General features: G+C 44.4%; 1 protein-coding gene across 1 annotated transcript in view; it reads right to left on the reverse strand.

The window, feature by feature from the left end:
* INPP5D (inositol polyphosphate-5-phosphatase D) overlaps positions 1-17769 on the reverse strand; it is a gene marked incomplete at its 5' end in the record, with an annotated part of 480457 nt that overhangs the window by 242719 nt on the left and 219969 nt on the right. Inside the window, one exon of the mRNA XM_086949164.1 lies at positions 13130-13247. Within this exon, the coding sequence (XP_086805290.1) occupies positions 13130-13247 (118 nt within the window). The remainder of the gene's footprint in view (positions 1-13129; positions 13248-17769) is intronic.

Below are 17769 nucleotides of genomic sequence, written 5' to 3' on the forward strand. Positions count from 1 at the left end.
AAACTAAAGGTAGTCTTTTTGTCCAAGAAGCTCAAAATTTCACAGGAAAATAAGGTGCGACCATGTTGCGTTTTGCGCTGTTTCCTGTCGCAGCCACTATGCCTACCCAGGCAAGTGAGGTACCATTTTTCCCGGGAGACATGGGGGAACGCTGGGTGGGTGGAAATTTGTTGATCCACGCAGATTCCAGAACTTTCCACCACTGAAATGTCAGGAAAATGTGTTTTTTTTGTCAAAATCTTAGCTTTGCAAGGGATTCTGGGTAACAAAACCTGGGGGTAGGCAGAGGAGTCACCCCATCCTGAATTCCCCAGGGTGTCTACTTTTCAAAAATGTATAGGTTTGCTAGGTTTCCCTAGGTGCTGGCAGAGCCAGGGCGCAAAAACTAAAGGTAGTCTTTTTGTCCAAGAAGCTCAAAATTTCACAGGAAAATTAAGGTGCGACCATGTTGCGTTTTGCGCTGTTTCCTGTCGCAGCCACTATGCCTACCCAGGCAAGTGAGGTACCATTTTTCCCGGGAGACATGGGGGAACGCTGGGTGGGTGGAAATTTGTTGATCCACGCAGATTCCAGAACTTTCCACCACTGAAATGTCAGGAAAATGTGTTTTTTTTGTCAAAATCTTAGCTTTGCAAGGGATTCTGGGTAACAAAACCTGAGGGTAGGCAGAGGAGTCACCCCATCCTGAATTCCCCAGGGTGTCTACTTTTCAAAAATGTATAGGTTTGCTAGGTTTCCCTAGGTGCAGGCAGAGCCAGGGCGCAAAAACTAAAGGTAGTCTCTTTGTCCAAAGAGCTCAAAATTTCACAGGAAAATTGAGGTGCGACCATGTTGCGTTTTGCGCTGTTTCCTGTCGCAGCCACTATGCCTACCCAGGCAAGTGAGGTACCATTTTTCCCGGGAGACATGGGGGAACGCTGGGTGGGTGGAAATTTGTTGATCCACGCAGATTCCAGAACTTTCCACCACTGAAATGTCAGGAAAATGTGTTTTTTTTGTCAAAATCTTATCTTTGCAAGGGATTCTGGGTAACAAAACCTGGGGGTAGGCAGAGGAGTCACCCCACCCTGAGTTCCCCTGGGTATCTACTTTTCAAAAATGTATAGGTTTGCTACGTTTCCCTAGGTGCTGGCAGAGCCAGGGCGCAAAAACTAAAGGTAGTCTTTTTGTCCAAAGAGCTCAAAATTTCACAGGAAAATTAAGGTGCGACCATGTTGCGTTTTGCGCTGTTTCCTGTCGCAGCCACTATGCCTACCCATGCAAGTGAGGTACCATTTTTCCCGGGAGACATGGGGGAACGCTGGGTGGGTGGGAATTTGTTGATCCACGCAGATTCCAGAACTTTCCACCACAGAAATATCAGGAAAATTTGTTTTTTTTGTCAAAATCTTAGCTTTGCAAGGGATTCTGGGTAACAAAACCTGAGGGTAGGCAGAGGAGTCACCCCATCCTGAATTCCCCTGGGTGTCTACTTTTCAAAAATGTATAGGTTTGCTAGGTTTCCCTAGGTGCAGGCAGAGCCAGGGCGCAAAAACTAAAGGTAGTCTCTTTGTCCAAAGAGCTCAAAATTTCACAGGAAAATTGAGGTGCGACCATGTTGCGTTTTGCGCTGTTTCCTGTCGCAGCCACTATGCCTACCCAGGCAAGTGAGGTACCATTTTTCCCGGGAGACATGGGGGAACGCTGGGTGGGTGGAAATTTGTTGATCCACGCAGATTCCAGAACTTTCCACCACTGAAATGTCAGGAAAATGTGTTTTTTTTGTCAAAATCTTATCTTTGCAAGGGATTCTGGGTAACAAAACCTGGGGGTAGGCAGAGGAGTCACCCCACCCTGAGTTCCCCTGGGTGTCTACTTTTCAAAAATGTATAGGTTTGCAAGGTTTCCCTAGATGCCGGCAGAGCTAGGGTGCCAAAACTACAGGTAGGCACTTTGCCAAAAAAGGGTCAATTTGTAACTGCAAAATTTAGGTGTGAGCACGTTGCATTTTTCGCCGTTTCCTGTCGCAGGCACAAGGCCAACCCACACAAGTGAGGTACCGTTTTTATCGGGAGAATTGGGGTAATTCAAATTTGTAAATTAACTGTTATTACCCATTGAGCTTTCATGCATTTCTCCCTTTCAATGAAACACATTGTGTTTAAAAAAATTTTTTTTGAAAAATGACCAATAATTCTCATGCTAGTATGAGTATTCCCAATTTTGAAAATTAGCAATTATATACTGTTTCTGAACTCTATAATTTGTACCCAATTCAGAAATACCTAGGTGACTTTCATACAGATTTTTCCATGTATACATTTTCCAAAACAAAGTGCTCTATACCCGGTAAATGAAAAAATACCATTGCAAGTTGCTCCTCAGTTTTTGGATCTGGGTTTGTCGGGTTCTTGGTGACACTACAAGTCCTATATATCCCCACAACCAGGAAGGTCTAACGGACATAACGGTATATTGCTTTCCAAGAGTTCTCAAAATTAGAAAAAGTTATAGGTGAAAACGTTGAGACAAAAGGCTGTTTTTTTAAACAAATTTTCATTTTTTTTGATATTTAACTGTTAGTTTCTATAAAGAAACCTTCATGGATTTAGACAAATGACCCCTTTCAGAATTCAGAATTTTGTGTACTTTTCGAAAATGTACAGCATTCCAGGATCCATTATTGCTTTCAAACTCTTTTCTACCATTAACTGGAAGGAGGTAGAAAGCTCTAAAAATAGCAAAAATAGGCTATGTCACAGAAAAATGCCAATACTGTGTGAAAAATGTCGGTTCTCTGACAAAAGACTGTTATTCCCTAAAAGCTATGAAAATGGAGATTTCAGCCCCACAAACCCTTTTTTGATAACGTTTTTAGGGAAAAACCCAGAGGCTTTCATTTGCAGCCCGTTTTTCCAATTTTTCTGAAAAAAACAAAAAAATCACTATATTTTGGTTACTTTCTGGGACCCCTCCAAGAGAATCCAGAAACCCTGGGCACCTTTGGATTCCACATGATGTTGGAAGAAAAGGACGCAAATTTGGCGTGGATACCTTATGTGGTCAAAAAGTTACAGGGGCCTAAGCGCGCACTACCCCAAATTGCCAAAAAAGGGCTCAGCACAGGAGGGGAAAAGGCCTAGCAGCGAAGGGGATAGGGACTCTTACTTCTAGTCAGGGTAAGGGGGAAACACACTGTTGATAACCCCTGCTCACCCCCTTGGTAGTTTGGCACGAGCAGAAAGGCTTATCCCCAAGGCAATGTGTAAAGTATTTGTACCAACACTCACAGTAACACAGTGAAACACCACAAATAGATGCCCACACAAGTTATTTATCCAAATATAAATATATTTATCTTGATTAGGCAGAGACAGACCGACATAAATTCAACATACAAAAATAGACTCTCTTCTAGTAATGGTTCTTTGGTAAACGGTTCACTGCAGCAATGTTGTTTTGTAAAAAGTCCACTTTAGCACTGTTCTAGCAAAAACGTACTTGTAAAAGTAGAGGCACTTTTAGATTCAGTATGGCGGTGAAACCTTTGTTTCTAGTGTGTGGAAAGTCCTCTCACAAAGAAAAATATGGTGCCCTTAACACTAAATACCCCCACTGTATTTGTAGCATGGAATGTGCTACCCTTGTTGGCTCAGCTTCAATTTAGTAAATCACCCCTTCACAATGCACGAGTGCATGCAAGTCAATTACAGCGGTAAGCGCCCCAAGACACGGCCTGCCGGTAATGTGCTAAAAAATAACGGCTTCGGATGCAGGCTCTGATTATGAATCAGATCTGTGTTACCCGAGGGCAGGAGGGATTTGGGCGGTCTGCACTGCGATCTTCAGTGCGGTGGCTCCTTTCCTTGGTGCCGCTCCCCCGGCCTCGGACACAGCTCCGTTCTCGTTGAGGAGCGCGGGGGCCCTGGTCGCTAGGAGACACTTCACGCTCCCTTGAGTCACGGCGCGGCTCCGTCAGGACGAGCCTCCTTGTTGCTGGGTAACCCGCACCCCTGGGGACAATCCCAGCGCGGCTCAGCAATGACGATATAGACTCCGGGCCAGCGGCTGTGAATACTGGCAAGGGAGTCCCACTGCTCTTCTCTACGGCATACCCAGCCTCGGGCACACAACTTGAGGTGCAGCGGTGAATCCCTAAATTAAAAAAGGCAGTAATCCTGGCAATCAGGGCCGGTGGGGAAGAGATACCAGCCCTCAGTGCTCTATCATGATCAAGGGCCGGCGGGGGTGATGCACTCTGCGCTCTCAGTACTGGTGGACAGCAGGCAAGCGTGCCAGCAAGCCGGGCTGCATAGCGGCACAAACGATGTCCTGGGGACACACAATTAGCCCCAGAGACAGCAGGGACATCAGAGCACGATGTAGGGCGAGTTGTAGGAGTCATTGGCAAACTTTTATATCCCTGAGTTTCAACAAGAGGCCAGCTCTTCTCAGGCCCTTGGAGACAGGTATACTTCAGAAGGGGCAAAGCACACAGCACAGCTCCTCTTCAAGCAAGGGGGACACAGCACATGGCAGAAAGTCCCTTAGTCCTCTTCCTCAGCAATCACAGCAACTGCAATTCAGCTCCCAGACACTCAGCAATGGCAGCACTTTTCGTCAGTCTTCCTGTCTGTTCTTCTTTGGCAGGGATTCCTTCTTGATTACAAAGTGTTTCCTAATGTAAAGTTTAGGGGGTTCAGCTCAGATATTTATACCCCTAAATTCTTTGTTCTTCATGTGTGAGGTGTCCTGGACCTAGTCTAAACCAGTCCTGGGTGCACTCTGCCAGTGCACATCTTCTTCCTTTGTGAGTGTGGGCCAGGGCCATCAGACACACTGCAGGAGGTGGAGCCAGCATTGTGGAAGGCAGGCACAGCCCTATTCAGACCCATGTGCTACTCCATCCACCACTCTACATACAGATAAGTCTATTCAGCCTAGTGCTGACTCTCCCAGCCTCCTTGAGCCACCCCAGCCCCTGTCACTCACAAACCGGACAGTCAATCCACAAACAGGCAGAGGCACACAGAAACGTTGAACAAGAAAATAGCCACTCTCTAAAAGTGCTATTTACAAACTTAGAATTTAAAAACCATCTTCACTTAAAGATGTGTTATTAAATTCTGAGTTCGGGGATAACAGATGCCAACTGACTATTTTGATGCTATGGGAAGATATGCAGGTAAACATGTTACACAGCATTCCTCATGTTATCCTAAGAGCAAGATAGCCTTTCAATAGTGAAAAACGAAATTGGCAGTGTTTCACTATCAGGACATGTTACCCACAGTAGTACATGTCCTACCTTTCACATACACTGCACCCTGCACAGGGGGGTACCTTGGGCCTACCATTGGGGTGTTTAATGTGTAAGAAAAGGGATGGGTCAAGCCAGGCAAGTGTGTACACTGGCCAGGACAACATGACAGTTAACAACTGCGCACAGGCACTGCAGTGGCAGGCCTGAGACACCATTTTAGGGCTAATCATGTGGGTGGCACAATCAGTGCTACAGGCCCACTAGTAGCATTTGAATCACCAGCCCTGGCACACTCAGTGCACTTTACTAGGGACCTACTGATAAAACAAATATGCCAATCATGGATAGCCAATCACAATAGTTTTTTAACCAGGGAGCACTTGCACTTTGGCACTGATCAGCAGTGGCAGAGTGCCCAAAGCATCTAAACCAGCAAAAACGAATTCCAGCACAGTGTCAAAAATACAGGAGGTCGAGACAAAAAATCAGGGGAAACCAGACCAAGGATGCCAGGTTTAACACCATCAATTTCCAAGACAGTGGAATAAGTGAGTGTTGATTCCTAAAACATATACAAAGGAGAAATAGATGGCTTCTGGAAAATAGGTGACGTAATTTGCATGTGGTTGCTAAAATGCACACATGTTCAAGGGCAGTTGCTACACTGACACACACTGTTACAGCTTTAGTAGAGGCAGGGCTGTCAAAGACCCTGGATCCTGCCCTTACCAGCTTTGATATGACCTTTACTGACACCTCCTCTAAAGTCAGAAGCTTGAAATCAATGGTCATCCCACCCATAACTTCCACCATGACAAGAATTGCACCAATTATGGTGCCAGCACACTACGATTCTCGGAATATTGTCCCCAAGAGTCTATTACAGATAACTATAGATAGTGTCTATGATTTACGGGTCTTGACTGTTACTCCTGGGTCCCCAAGTCCTCTATGCAGCTCATCTAGGACAAGTTCTGCAGAGTCCCTTGATTGATGCAGCTTTGATTTCATCTATGGACATTATGAGAGGAGGGGTGATGGCAGTGCTTAATTTGTAAAATATGAAGTCCAGGTGCTCAAATGTTTTTGGGAGACCACACCCACTTTTCCCAGCTCCACCCACTTCGTCCACTGGCCCCACCCACATCCTCAACTGATACTGCTGAAAGTCGGATATAATGCCCGATCTGAATTTCAGCAAAGGAGCCTTCCTCTAAAGTAAGTTTTTGATAGTCAGTTCCCTTGCCCTCCAAAAAAATTTGAATAAGAGTAAATCAAAAGGGCATTTAAAGCTACATTTTGGAATACATAGCCTGCTAACTTTGCACAGAGCGTCGCCTCCGGGGCCCTTCACAGACAGAAAGGGGTTAGAGGCCAAGACCCTGCTGACCTTCCAGCCTCCTGACCTGACTAGTGCTCATGCACACAGTGCCCGCCCGGTCCGGTGGCATGAGTGCTTGGGCCTCAGACTCTGTTCTACCAAGTCTGTTTTACTGCCCCACGGTGACAATCCCCACGCTAAAAAAAGCAGCATTGTTTGATACTTACTGGTTTACTGGTGGCACTGCCTTTATGAAGGGGCCTGTTGTTGCTTCAAATGATAGTGCCCACCTCAATGTCGTGCTGTACTGGCAGTGACGCATGCGGTGCGTGTGTGTCAGACATGATTTTTTTTTATGTAACGCAGGCTGCTACAACCCCTACCCCCCCTTCCTCCCGCAACACAGAACTAGAGGCAAATTTGCATGAACATGGATTTGTTTTCGGCTTTCTCTGCACAGCAACATTAGTATTCACAAGGAAACTCGGGAGACTGTAACAGAGTTTGAATAACACCACAGTGAGTGAGCCAATTATATTTACATTGACATGTATGATATGGTGTGCACATATCTGTCAGGGTTTCAGATTGCTATGTGTGACATTTTTCATAATTTCAGTGTTAATATGAGTGACATTTCAATCACTATGAGTGACACTTTCTCGCGAGCAAAATCAAGCAATGAAGATGATTGAAACATAAAAATATTAGAAGTTAAACCCATGTGAGGAACAAGAAACTCTAAAAAGAGCTTAAGACTGCTGCTATACACCAGAAATGGAAGGACACTAAGCAATATGACACAGAGAGCCCTGCTCCCAAACAGGCAACTTATTTCTGCTAGGAAGTTTCAGCTTCCCTGCTCACAACAATACCAGAGTGCACATTAGTGTTATTAAAAATGTTAACTGAAAATATAGAGAAACGCCAATAAGAACAGGACACTCTGCAGCCAGCCAGCACTTGACTATAGCGCCTGTGACACTACACAACATTAGGAATGACATAATATTGCAGATGTAAAACAAAACAGATAAAAGAAAATTAGCATTATCTTTTGTTAACTCTTCTATGTAATATGATAGATGTGATGATAACATTTCGTAATGGAAAAGGTCAGAAGTTCGTAATGTAAAAAAATCGTCCTACTGATTATTTAAGTTTTACTTGTCTTTCATTTAAAAGTGTGTGCGCTATTATTTTATATGCAGTTTCAAGTGAACTGTGCCTATACCTTACACTTATGCTGCCCTGACATGACAGCCAGAACGGGTTGGCCCAGGCGATCGCTGTAATCATTTTCAAACTGGGGCCATGCTGCGGGATCACAGGGGTGCAGACTGACGAAGGTCTGTTCTTAGGCTTGGACGGACGTGTTCAGACACATGGCTTTGCCCAGGAGCACGACCACTTTCAGGCCCCAAAGACCGCAAAGCATAGGGTCGCTCTGTGTCACCTTCACTGGGCATTGACAGGCACGTCAGCAAACAGCAGAACATGTGCCAACTTTACCTAGGATCGCAGTTCTGCCTGATGATGAGGACCCGACATGTAAACGGGGATATTTGAGGGCATGAAATGTGCTTAACAAATTAGAAGTGGCTTGTCACTTACGCATTTTCGAGCAGGTGCCGTGTTGTAGCAGGCAGCGCCATCAGCAGAAGGGGCCAGACTGCTGCAACAACTTTCTGCAGCCCCGCATAGGGGTTCCTGGCAGCGGCCGCGGTGGGTGCATGACTCGTTCCGGCCCCGTCATTCACATGGCTGCTAGACTGTAGTGTAGCACCCCTCCGGCCACGGTGTGTGTCCAGGTTCTTGCAAAATTAGGCTGCCCTGCCGGCCCTCTCAACGTGTGGCTGCTTGTCTATTAAACGTGTCCCAGTCAAGTCCTGATGTCAGTGAATGCCGCCTCGGCGGCGGGCGAAAATATACCTTTTGCGCCCCTGGTGAGTGCCTAGCTGTGTCAGCCAGCAGCGTGCTGAGAGGGCGCCCCGCCCTCCCCTTAATTCCAACTGTGACCCGTGTCAAATGTAAACCGTGGCGCGGCAGGAAATTACAGCGCCAGCCTGGAGCCATCATTGTTATATTGTAGCCACCTAGCGCTGCCGCGCTCTCACTCAGCCCACAAGCGGAGAGTAACGCGATTAACTATTTATGACCGAGAGCACGTCTCTCGGACACGGAGCAGCAGGATCCATGCACAGGCGCCCCCGGTGGCCAGTGATGCAGTCCTAATGTTGATGTGAGTTGGCACTGTGCAGTGGTAGTGTAGACCCGGCCCTGGTAAATAAGTGCCGGTGCTAAGCACCGGAAAGCACCGGCACAAATTAAGCACTGGGTGATGGTGAGTTAAGTTCTACTCTTGATGTCGGTTACACTTCTTTATCTGACTGATCCCATGGGACCCTGTGAGATGCTGAAAGAAAGAAATGTATGGATCAGATGAATTTCCAATCCTTGAAATAGCAACATGCAAGGCCAAAGGTATCTCAAAGAGCCCGTGGTGACAGAAACATTCCAGGCAGGGGTAATGGAGCCTCACTCCCGAGTGGTATAATCAATATGACAAGGATGATAAACTAAATCATGGACATCTCCCTTCTAGTATATCCTGTTCTTGATGCAATGCATGCAATATTATCAAGAACTCTAGACTCTATCTTTTCTATCATCCTGGCGCAAGAAAAAAGGACAGCAGCATAAGCAGTGGAGCTGAAAAGGATAGTTTATATCCTAGATAAAAAGGAGGTCATCTTTGAATTTGAACCAAAATTCATGTAATAATTTCTTGATTACTATAAACCTATATTATTTTTTACAGATTAAGCACTGGGCTGGCGATTGATTACAAAGCAGTATTTGTTTCCTGAGAAAAAATAGCATTTGTTTACAGAGATCGAAAATCAGATTGTAATCCTCCAGAAACAGAAGACCTATTGCGGCAAAGCCTCCATCCATAGATAGACTATAGTTGTGTGAGAAAGCCATCCTTTTTGCACTGATCACCCCCATGTTTTGACTAATACTGGTGGTAACTGACTCTGCTTGTGCCCTGGGCTCTGCTAATCAGGCCCAGGGCCATTGCTCTGATTAACAAGCATTTGCAATGCAATAGGTCTTGCATTACTGAAAGTTTGAGCTATTGGCGTTGCTAATAATAATGCAACGCAAATAGCTCAAACTTTCAGTAATGTGAGAGCTATTGCATTGCAAATCAATCGCGGCACCCGCGCTTTAGCTTTAAACATCTTAAAGTAAAGAGCGGGTGCCGCGATTGCTTCAAAAGTAAAGAAATAGACACCAAAAATGTTTTTCTGTTTCTTTACTTTTGAAGGAATCGCAGCACACACGCTTTAGCTTAAGAGGTTAAAAGCTAAAGCGTGGGCGCCAATGCCACACAAGTAAAGAAATAGAAAACAAATGGCGGCCACCCGCTTTTTCTGTCCATTTATTTTACTTTTGTTACAATTAGCGGCACCAGCGCTTTAGCTTTAAATATCTTAAGCTAAAGCGCGGGCACCGCAATAGCTTCAAAAGTATATAAATAGAAAAAAGGTGGTGGGGACACATTTAATTTTTTTCTTTATTAATTTCTGAAGAAATCACGGTTACCGCCCTTTAGCTTAGGATGTTTAGTTTAAAGCTAAAGCGGGTCATGCCACCATAGTAAGAAAAGTAAAGAAATAGAAAAAAATGCATGCAGCTGAGTGCCGAGCCGGAAATAGGAAAAGAAAAGAGCGGCCACCATTATTGGAGCTGAGGCGTGCAGCGCTGCTTAAATGAATACATTTAAATAAAAGCGTTTGGGGAGAGCGTGTCCTGCCTGAAAGGGATTTAACAAAATAGTGCTCAAAGCTGTAATTAAAACATCCAGAGTAACAACACATGTAACAGGGGCAGTCCTCATGGGAGGTTACAACATGAAAAAAGACGGTACTAAGGAGGGACTACTAAGCCTATTGACAAATGAAAATTCACCATTTACAGAGAACAGTAACAGGAGCCAATTAAAAAGATGGGAGGAGAGTGGGAGGAGCTTCATGCCCATATCCTGAATACAGCATGTCTCACAGAGACAGCGCAAGCGCTGCCTAGGCAAGACATAAAAAGGTTATATGGTAATTAGATAATTATACTTGGCAATGACAGACCCCTGTAAGTCCTTGGTATATAATAAGGCAAGGGGGATTCAAACTACCTATAAGTCCCACTATAATAGAGCAGGGAGATTTAAAGGCACTGTCCATTTCCTACACTGCATTGTGCACTACTCTTTTGCCGGCTGTCATTTGTAAAGGCAGCCCTGCTTTGCAGACTGTCTTTAAAAGTAAATTATATGGAAATTTGACATTGGAATTAATGGCACTTCTAAAGTGGCAATGTACCTTACTTTATATATAAGTCACCCCTAAGGTCTGCACTAGGTGCCCCAGAGTTGGGGTGCTTTCTAACTATAAGCAGGGACATTATTAAATGATGCTTTATAAGCCCTAGTAAGGGAAAAAATGCCAATTTCATTTTCCGCAATTGTAGAAACTTAGCTCCATAGGCTAGCATTTGACAACTTTATTTTAGTATAAATATTGCTAGGATGGAGCTCAAAATGTCATTCAAGGACTTAAAAGATTGGCAATGATAAATCCAACAACCTGCCACCGTTTAATTGATCATAACTAGTACAGAAAAGAAGTTATACAACTTTATTTTCTGTGTGCCAAAGTCCAGTCTTGTAGCAGCCTCTCCTGATTGGTCAGCCTTAACAGGCTTAACCAGACTGCTTTGATGAGGTGATAAGTGGCCTGCATGGAGCAGAGGTGATATGATGGGGGAGTTCTGTAGCTGCAGAAAACAGGTCAGGTGGGGGTCTGGGTAACTCAAACTGGGCTTCAAAGAGAGCAGGACAGTAAGGAATACTAGTTAGGTCTACCCTCTCTTCCTGTACCCCTAGCTAGATGGCAGGCCCAGGCATGGTATTTGCAGAAGGTCTGGAGGGGGAGTGTTAATTGAAATGAGCCACATCAGTAGGTTGTTTTAGCCAGATCTTACTCTTCTGGAGAGGAAGTCTCCATCTTGTGCAGTACTTTGTGGGACAAGAATATGCCACACTTTGGAGGAAGCTGTCATGCTTTTGGGGGAATCCGTGCACCTCATTGGAAGGGGGCGCCCCCTCCTTGTGACCCCAAATCATTGAATACATATGTGAGATCTGCATAGCAACTCGGATCTGCTATGTTAAACTAAAAGGAGAAGAAGGACTGCCTTGCTGGACCCCTTCTCTGCACCGCAAAGGATTGCAATCTGAAGGACTGCTCCTGTTGCACACGTGAAACTGCAGCCCCGAGGACTTTACCTGCTTAAAAAAGGATTAAGGAGGGGACTCCCTGAAAGCAACAGGTTAACAAAGCTTCCCTGCATCATCTTCCTCAAGGGGTCCCCAGCCTGGAGTGCGTCCAGTGGACTTTTAAGGATTTGGCCAGGTGCATTGTTAAAATTGTAGTTCCAAACTCACAAGGACCATCTCAGAGCTTCTAGACCCTTGGAGTTGTATTTTGGATGCTTTTAACTGTCAAGGGGAATTTCAGGAAGAAGTTACAGAAATATGCAGATGTTTGGAGCAACTTTGGGAAAAAGTTCCATAAGAGGACCGACTCGACATCAAGAGTCAAGCCGACTACCTACAACCACGACCCGACCTGGATTTCAGATTTGCTCTGCTGAAAGCATTGGAGCTCCAGACTTTCAGGATTTGAACAGGGCCTTGCGGAGAAGCAATTCGACAATGTTGGATCAAAATCGGGCAGCTGGAGGGGACCACACAATATCAACAGAAAATCCTCCAGAAAAGTTTCTAAGTCCAATGGTACAATTTTGACCGGGGCCTCCGCTTAGTGTATCCGACCAGGGATCCATTGTGGTCCACCTCAAACTTTGACTGTGTTCCAGTCAAGCACCACCAGATGTTCCAAGTTGGCGCTATATGTTTTTAAGCACTAGAAAGTGTTTTATCTTTAAAAAAAAATCATATCTCCTGTCCCCTATATTGGATTTTTGTCATTTTGGTGTCATTTTAAAGATAACATATTTACAATGTTTAGAAATTAGTTTGGGAGTTTTATAGTATGTTGTGTTTTACTTATTTAATGGATTGGTGTTTTTGAATGCTTTACATACCTGCCTCCTGAGTTAAGCCTGCCTGCTCGCAGCCAGCTACCAAGGGTTGAGCTAGGGACTAATGTATTGCAACTTTGACTGGACCTTATATTGCATTGGTGGCCTTCTTGCTAGTAGTAGTAGCAGCATATTTGCCCCTACTATTAATCCACCTTCCAACAAGTTGGAATTATGAGGGACTGTTATTCTGCCCAATTCAGGCATTAGTACACACATAATTTTTAATTTGGTAATATTATTGAGACTCCAGGACCTAACACGTTAAGGTTGTCCAGTTAAAGCCACTCACCTAAACTGACCCTCTCCATCTTGTTGTCCTTCCACAACATTGAGTGTAACTCTCTTGTTTAACGCTTCTTAGCACTCTTAATACCTCCACTTATCTTTCCACTTACCAAGTGTGTTGGCGATCCCGGTCTTCACTGAGCTGGTGCAGACATGGCTGATCCTGTTGTCATGCTCCTGTTTTGCCAACACAACAATCCTGATATTCCAGAGGGTCTGGATTGTGACCTGGTGGAGAATTTAAACAGGATGTCACTGACATACAATAGAGCATGTGCAAGCCTTTGTATGTTACACCTGCCTGTTAAGCTGGGGATTCCAGATGTCACTGGATGCATAAAGGTGCCTTATTAAGTACATTGCATGCGCACCACACAGCAGCACTAAAGCCAAATGGCAGATGGAAGTGGATAACATTTATGCCCAAATCCAATTTACACACTGTCAATGCCACCAGTGATAAAACACGAAACTGTTAAATGGAAAGGTTACTTGCCTGTAAGGATCCTACTGCCAGGTTCTCTACTATGCACAGCTAATGGGTTCCCTTCATGTAGTTGCAGGACAAAAAAGTGCCCCTCAAAGGAGAGCAACAAATGCTGTACACAGCCGGTAACAGGAGTGCATATGGTATCCCATGTGCAAAGATTTTTGCCAGTCGTAAATAGCCCAATTTGCAGAATCGGGCTGATTGCGATTGCAAAAAAGCATTTCCACATGTACCAAACCCTATTTTACAATTTGGTAACTATTACTGAATTTCAAAATGGGTTAGTGATTCGGTATTAGGAAGGGGTGTGTTAAGGGCGTCCCTTCCAAATAGCGACTCGAAACTGTATGTATGAATGTTTTGCCACTGGAATGTGGTCACAAAACAGTCACATTTTGCCACCAACTTCAAGTTGGTGGATACCCATTCACAAATGGTAAGGTGGTCCCCAAGAGACCCCTTTGCAAATGTATGCAAAAATGTTTTTTAAGAGCAGGCAGTGGAACCACTCCCTACTCTTAAAAAATTAAAAGTAAATGTTTCATTTTTGTTTTGAAATGCATCCCGCTTATCTGTAAGGAACACAGGTGTTTTAAAAAAATTGTTGCTTTATTTAAAAGCAAACACAGACATGGTGGTCTGTTGTCCCCAGCAGGTCATCACCCCTGTGTTTTTTAGCGATTCCCAATAGGTCGCAAATTGCGACCTAGCTCTTGAATATTAATGAAATAGGTCAACTGACACCCCATTAGGAAATGCTAAATGTGCCAAAGACACATTAGTACATAGGAGTTTTTGATGACCTAATAGTGAATCACAAAAATGTGATATTAGGTAATCACAAATTGAAACCTACGGCACATGTGGGTGTAAAAAATGAGGACACCAGGAGGGACCTGATTCCAACGGTAGCTTTCTTTACTCATATGTGTTGCAAATGACCTAGACGGACTGTCAGCTCAGGATCTCAACTGCAACTGACAAGAGTCACAGTTGAGTCCCTGGCCACCACCCCGTTCCTGTACAGGAGTACAATGCAAGGGTAAACATGACATGGAAGTAGCTAGGCACGAAAACACATGCCCTCTCATGCCAGTACTGTTATATGAATATATGAATACACTACAACACCCCCCACCCCCAAACATTAGTAAACATGCTTCCTGAGTTCCTTCAGTGTCTGTTATGGGTAGCCAGTTCAGCCAATCGAACCCACCTCAAAAACATTTTCTTTAGTTTTACTCCTGGTGACAGCTTGTTGGGGAGTGGCTCTAACCAACTGTCTCCTATTCCACACGCCTTTACCATCCAATAACACTGCCCCTTTATTAAATCTCATCACTCGAACCGGCAATGAAAACTTTTATTCTCCTTTCCTCACAATAACAGGTTTTTTGATCAGAACCGAATCACCAATTCTAAGATCTACATCCCTCAAAGTATGCTTCTGATCAAAATATTTCTTCATTGTCAATTGTTTGGCAGCCACACTGGACATTAATTCATTGCAGATCCCAACACTTTTGTCCATTCGTTCAGTATTTTTGCTCTGCAGCCAACCAAAGAACAGATTATTATGCGAAGATCTACCCCTCATCAACATGAAAGGTGAAACCCCTGGAGAGCAGTGTGGTGCGACACTGTAGCTCCAAACTTTGGCTACATCGCATCCTGAAGTGACAGCAGTTTGTGTGCCTTCTTTTAAGACTTTGTTTGCCCTTTTCACCAAACCATTAGATGAAGGCGAGTACAAGGCAACCTTCATGTGTATAATATCTTGCTTCTTGAGGAATGCACCCATGCATTCAGAAACAAAGTCTTTGCCGTTGTCTGTCACTTTTTCCTTTGGTGCCCCTTCCAAACTAAATATGTTTTCCTAAACATTGATAGCGACATCTGTGCTCAACAAAGGCATAATATATCCATTTCGAAAAGTAATCAAGCATACTATAAGAATACGCACCCTGCATGGTAAAATCACAAAAGGCCCAAAAAATGCACTGCCACCTTCTCCCAAGCAACCCCAGGGAAAGTTTCAGGATGTTAAGATGATCCTGAAATCCTCAAATGCTTATCAGAAATAAGGCATTGAGCACATTTGTCAATAAGCTCCTTCACTTGGCCCTCAAGGGAAGGCCACCAGCAAAACTGCATCAGAATTTTGCATGTTTTTATTGAACCCAAGAGGCCTTGATGAGCCAATATTATGACCTGGGTTGGCTCCTCCATAATGGCGGAGGAGCGTCGCCCCACAGCCCTATGTCAGCAGATGAAAAATAAAATGCTAATAACACAATCTTATATTTTTATTTATGCTATCTGAGCCCTGCAATACAATAAGCATATGGCGGGACCGGCATGGCAGGGAGGAGGAGTAGTATGCACTTATAAGTGTGCATGTGTGATTGACCGGCCAGCTGTCCTTGGTGGGCCAAACACACATGCACACTTATGTTTCTCCAACCTAGCTGTGTTACACAGCCAGGTTGGAGAAAAGCCACAGGCTCCAATGCACCATCTGAGAGGCAAACGAGGCTGCTCAGACCAATCCTTGCGCTGCTCTCACGCTATGAGAGCAGCATCTTGATTGAATGTGGAGCTTGTGCCTTGAGGGCCCATCCCCTTCTGGCCCGACAAGAGAATCCTCGAAGCAGGAGGTGTCAGTGGGAGCAGCAGGTAAGTCCTTTTAAATTCTTTACTTCTATTTTATTCCTTCCCCCTGCCAACCCCCTTCTCTATCCACCTGCGGCCACCCTACCACTTTAGATATGTGGAAACAAGGGAGGGTGAAACCTTATAACCCACTGGAGCACAGGCTACATCACAAATCATGTGAAAAAGAAAAAATATCTCTAGCGGGACAAATATATGCAGTAAATGTCTAAGACCAATTTTTATTTGGGGCTTCTGGGAGAGCTGCTCGCCTGCTGTGGGTATTTATATTTCTTTTAAAGAAAAAGAGGGGGATATGGTTTTAACTCAATAATAAGCTCTTCCTGTTCGTTGAGGCCACATTCAGAAGTTTGGTATTTGTAATTATTCTGGCCTCTAGTTGGAGCAGGAGTGTTTCCATCTGGTCTCCTCATTTGTCCAAGTAGGCTACGAAAAGCACTGACCATCTCATATCTTCTTCAGAATGTTGTTTTTCTACAGAGTGTTGAACTAGGGGGGTCCCCTGTTATTTTGTACCAGATCCTCGATCTATGTTGCAAAATACGTTTTGTGGCAGATTGCGTTGTTTGGAATATGTAGCATTTGTCACATGGGCACCAAATGCAGTACACCACATTTTTGGTGTTATAATTTGAGAACTGGTGTTGTTTATGCAGTGTTCTGTGTACTCTGACTTCCTTTGAATTGGAGGTGAAATTGCATGCTATGCATTGACTGCATTTTACAAAGGACAGTCCCATTATCAAAACAATCTTGTTTGCGGCTACAATTCCTGCAAATATGCAAAAATTGACCGTACGGTCAATTATCTTTGAGAGACTTAGGATGGCTTCTGGTGTAAGGAAACAGTGTGTTGCGATCCATGGGCTTGGTGTAAAGACTTGTCTAAATGATTCCTTCATTTATTGATACCAATAGGTCAAGAAAATTGAGTTTTTCATTACTGTATGTCATTGTAAATTGCAAATCTGGGCATCGATGATTCAGCCACTCCAGAAACTTGTTGATGCTGTTTGTGTCTCCTTGCCACACACAAATGATATCATTGATTTATCTGTGCCAAGATTTGATGTTTTCTAAAAATGTATTGCTGGTCTCATAAATCCATTTTTCTTCGAAGACATGTAGATATTAGATATTTCTGGGGCGAACGAGCACCCCATGGCCACTCCTTTGACTTGGCGGAATAACTGATCCTTAAACGCAAAAAAAATCTTTTTGAGGCATTGACCTGCAAGTTGTACAATACATTCAATGGGTATAGTTCTGTGAGGCAATAACAACAGTTGTTGGACAGAATGCAGAACAATGTCATACATTCACCCCAGTACAGAGATCTTGGCCTAAATCCATCGTTTTTTGCTTCCCATGCCATTCCAGTTTGGACCCAGCCATATGCACATCAGTCTTGACCCTGTGCCTCATGGGAACAGTCCACCCCGAACTGCCAAGCCAGGTCCTCCCTGGACTGGAAACAAGCATCCTAGGACCGGTTTCGGGGTTTCACCCCTCTTCAGCCAGGATAACTTGATTCCAGTGGCATGGAGAGCACGGGACCCAGGTCTGGGCATACCCGTCCCACTCAGG

The sequence above is a fragment of the Lissotriton vulgaris genome, unplaced genomic scaffold, assembly GCF_964263255.1.
Source record: "Lissotriton vulgaris unplaced genomic scaffold, aLisVul1.2 SCAFFOLD_1234, whole genome shotgun sequence".
Lineage (NCBI taxonomy): Eukaryota > Metazoa > Chordata > Amphibia > Caudata > Salamandridae > Lissotriton > Lissotriton vulgaris.